Source organism: Echinops telfairi, unplaced genomic scaffold, assembly GCF_000313985.2.
Source record: "Echinops telfairi isolate 266 unplaced genomic scaffold, ASM31398v2 ScPeMD7_7458;HRSCAF=8496, whole genome shotgun sequence".
Taxonomy (NCBI): Eukaryota; Metazoa; Chordata; class Mammalia; order Afrosoricida; family Tenrecidae; genus Echinops; species Echinops telfairi.
Window position 1 is genome coordinate 29002087 of NW_022111358.1, and position 1688 is coordinate 29003774.

General features: G+C 54.4%; 1 protein-coding gene across 1 annotated transcript in view; it reads right to left on the reverse strand.

Annotated features, from left to right (window-relative positions):
• Window positions 1-131: 131 nt before the first annotated feature.
• LOC101656606 (keratin, type I cuticular Ha4) overlaps window positions 132-1688 on the reverse strand; it is a 27207-nt gene continuing 25650 nt past the window's right edge. The window contains exon 7 of the mRNA XM_045299340.1: window positions 132-160. Within this exon, the coding sequence (XP_045155275.1) occupies window positions 132-160 (29 nt within the window). The remainder of the gene's footprint in view (window positions 161-1688) is intronic.

Consider the following 1688-nt stretch of genomic DNA (forward strand, 5'->3'; position numbering starts at 1 on the left):
AATCGAATCGAGAAAAGTCAAAGTTCCTACTGAAGAATTGACAGACGTGTCCTTGGAACCAGGGAGAGAAAGAAAGTGGCTGGAGGCCCATACTGACTGGGATCCGTTCCACACAGGAGGAAAGAGGTGGCCTAAGCATGCTGGCTGTCCTTCAGGCCTCCTGGAACCTGAAGAATACAGCATTGGACCTAAATTTTCCTCCTGAAAGAGCACACATCTTCTGGAGACTCTTTTTAGTAGTGATCAGGATACAAGGCACTCTGGGAGATGTCCAAGTCAAGAGGGGAGAACGAGGCAGACCCAGGTGTGCTCAGAGGGTGGTAGGGACCCAGGCCTTGCAGCTCCCTGCCCTCCTGTCTGCTGGCCGGCCTGCCAGGACCCTCTCCTCCGTAGGGGTTGGCTACCTGATAGAAGTGGTCAGGAGCTGGGCATGCCATTCCCTTGGGCCCTGGACACCAGCCAACCTTCTGCCCTCCAGGTATGGAAGAGTTCTTGTATGCAAAGTCGGGCCATTATGTGGCTGGACTTTGAAGTGGTTGTTTGGTTGTGTTTTTTTAAATAGAGTACTCAAGTGATGAGCACATTGAAACAAATGAATACCATGAGAAAGCATCAGCTTTGCCAGGGAAATCAAGTTTATTAGGAGGTTACCCAGGCAGACACGGAGGAGGAAGGAAGAGACCCCAGTGAAGGAAAGGGAGCTCCAGGAATGATCTGGAAACGGTGGCAGTGGCTGAGGGCTTTAGGTGAGTTTCTTCACCGCCTCCCTGGAGCAGCTCCAGCCATGGACATTGTGTTTGGAGGCCCTGTCTGTTGCATGCACCAGAGCCGGCTCAGAGCTATCCTACTGCGGGTCCTGCATCCTTCCTCCTCCAGCAGTCCCTGGGCTCTAGTGCACGAAGGAATTGCAGGGCCCACAGCGGGGCCGGGGGACACAGGGCGTGCAGGGGGCGCAAGGACTGGGGACACAGGGCGGGCAGGGGGCGCAAGGATTGGAGACGCAGGGCCCGATGGGCTTGCCGCATGCGTTCGTTGTGGCGCAGGGGTTACAGGGCAGCCTGGAAACAAAGGAGATGGGGAAAGAAGAGTTAAGGAAGGCTCATAATCACATACCAGGGAGATCCCACAAGGGGAATGCCTGCCAGGGCTTAGCCTTGTCTGTAACAGAGGCAGTCACAGGCTCACCTGTGGCAAAGCTCACTGCCCAACAGGTAAGGGCCTGCCTATCACATAGCACCCAATGGGCCAGGTGGGAACTGAGCATCTCCCTGCTGGTTCCCACTCTACCCACCCCCAGCTGATGATCTTGAGCAAGACCCTTAACTTCCCTAGTAAAATGGGAAGACAAGCCAATGCAGCCTGCCCGGCGGTTACTATAAGGTGAAGATCATGTGTGGAGCCTCACCCTCTGTGCCACCTAGACCCATCAAATGTCAAGAATGGCATTGCTGACACATCAACATGATAAAATTAGCATGCAGAGAACTGACTGTCCAGTTCCAGTCCGTTCATCAAACAGGTCTGGCCCCGGCACAGTGTTCCATTGATCATGATGGGCCTAATCGGGTTCTGACTTCTGTCTGAGCATGTCTTTCCCAAAGGCATGACGTCTGTTCCAAAGGCTGCGATCTTTACACGGAGGCCGATAGAGTCGAGACATCCCTGTGCCCCTGGCTTCCCCCAAACCC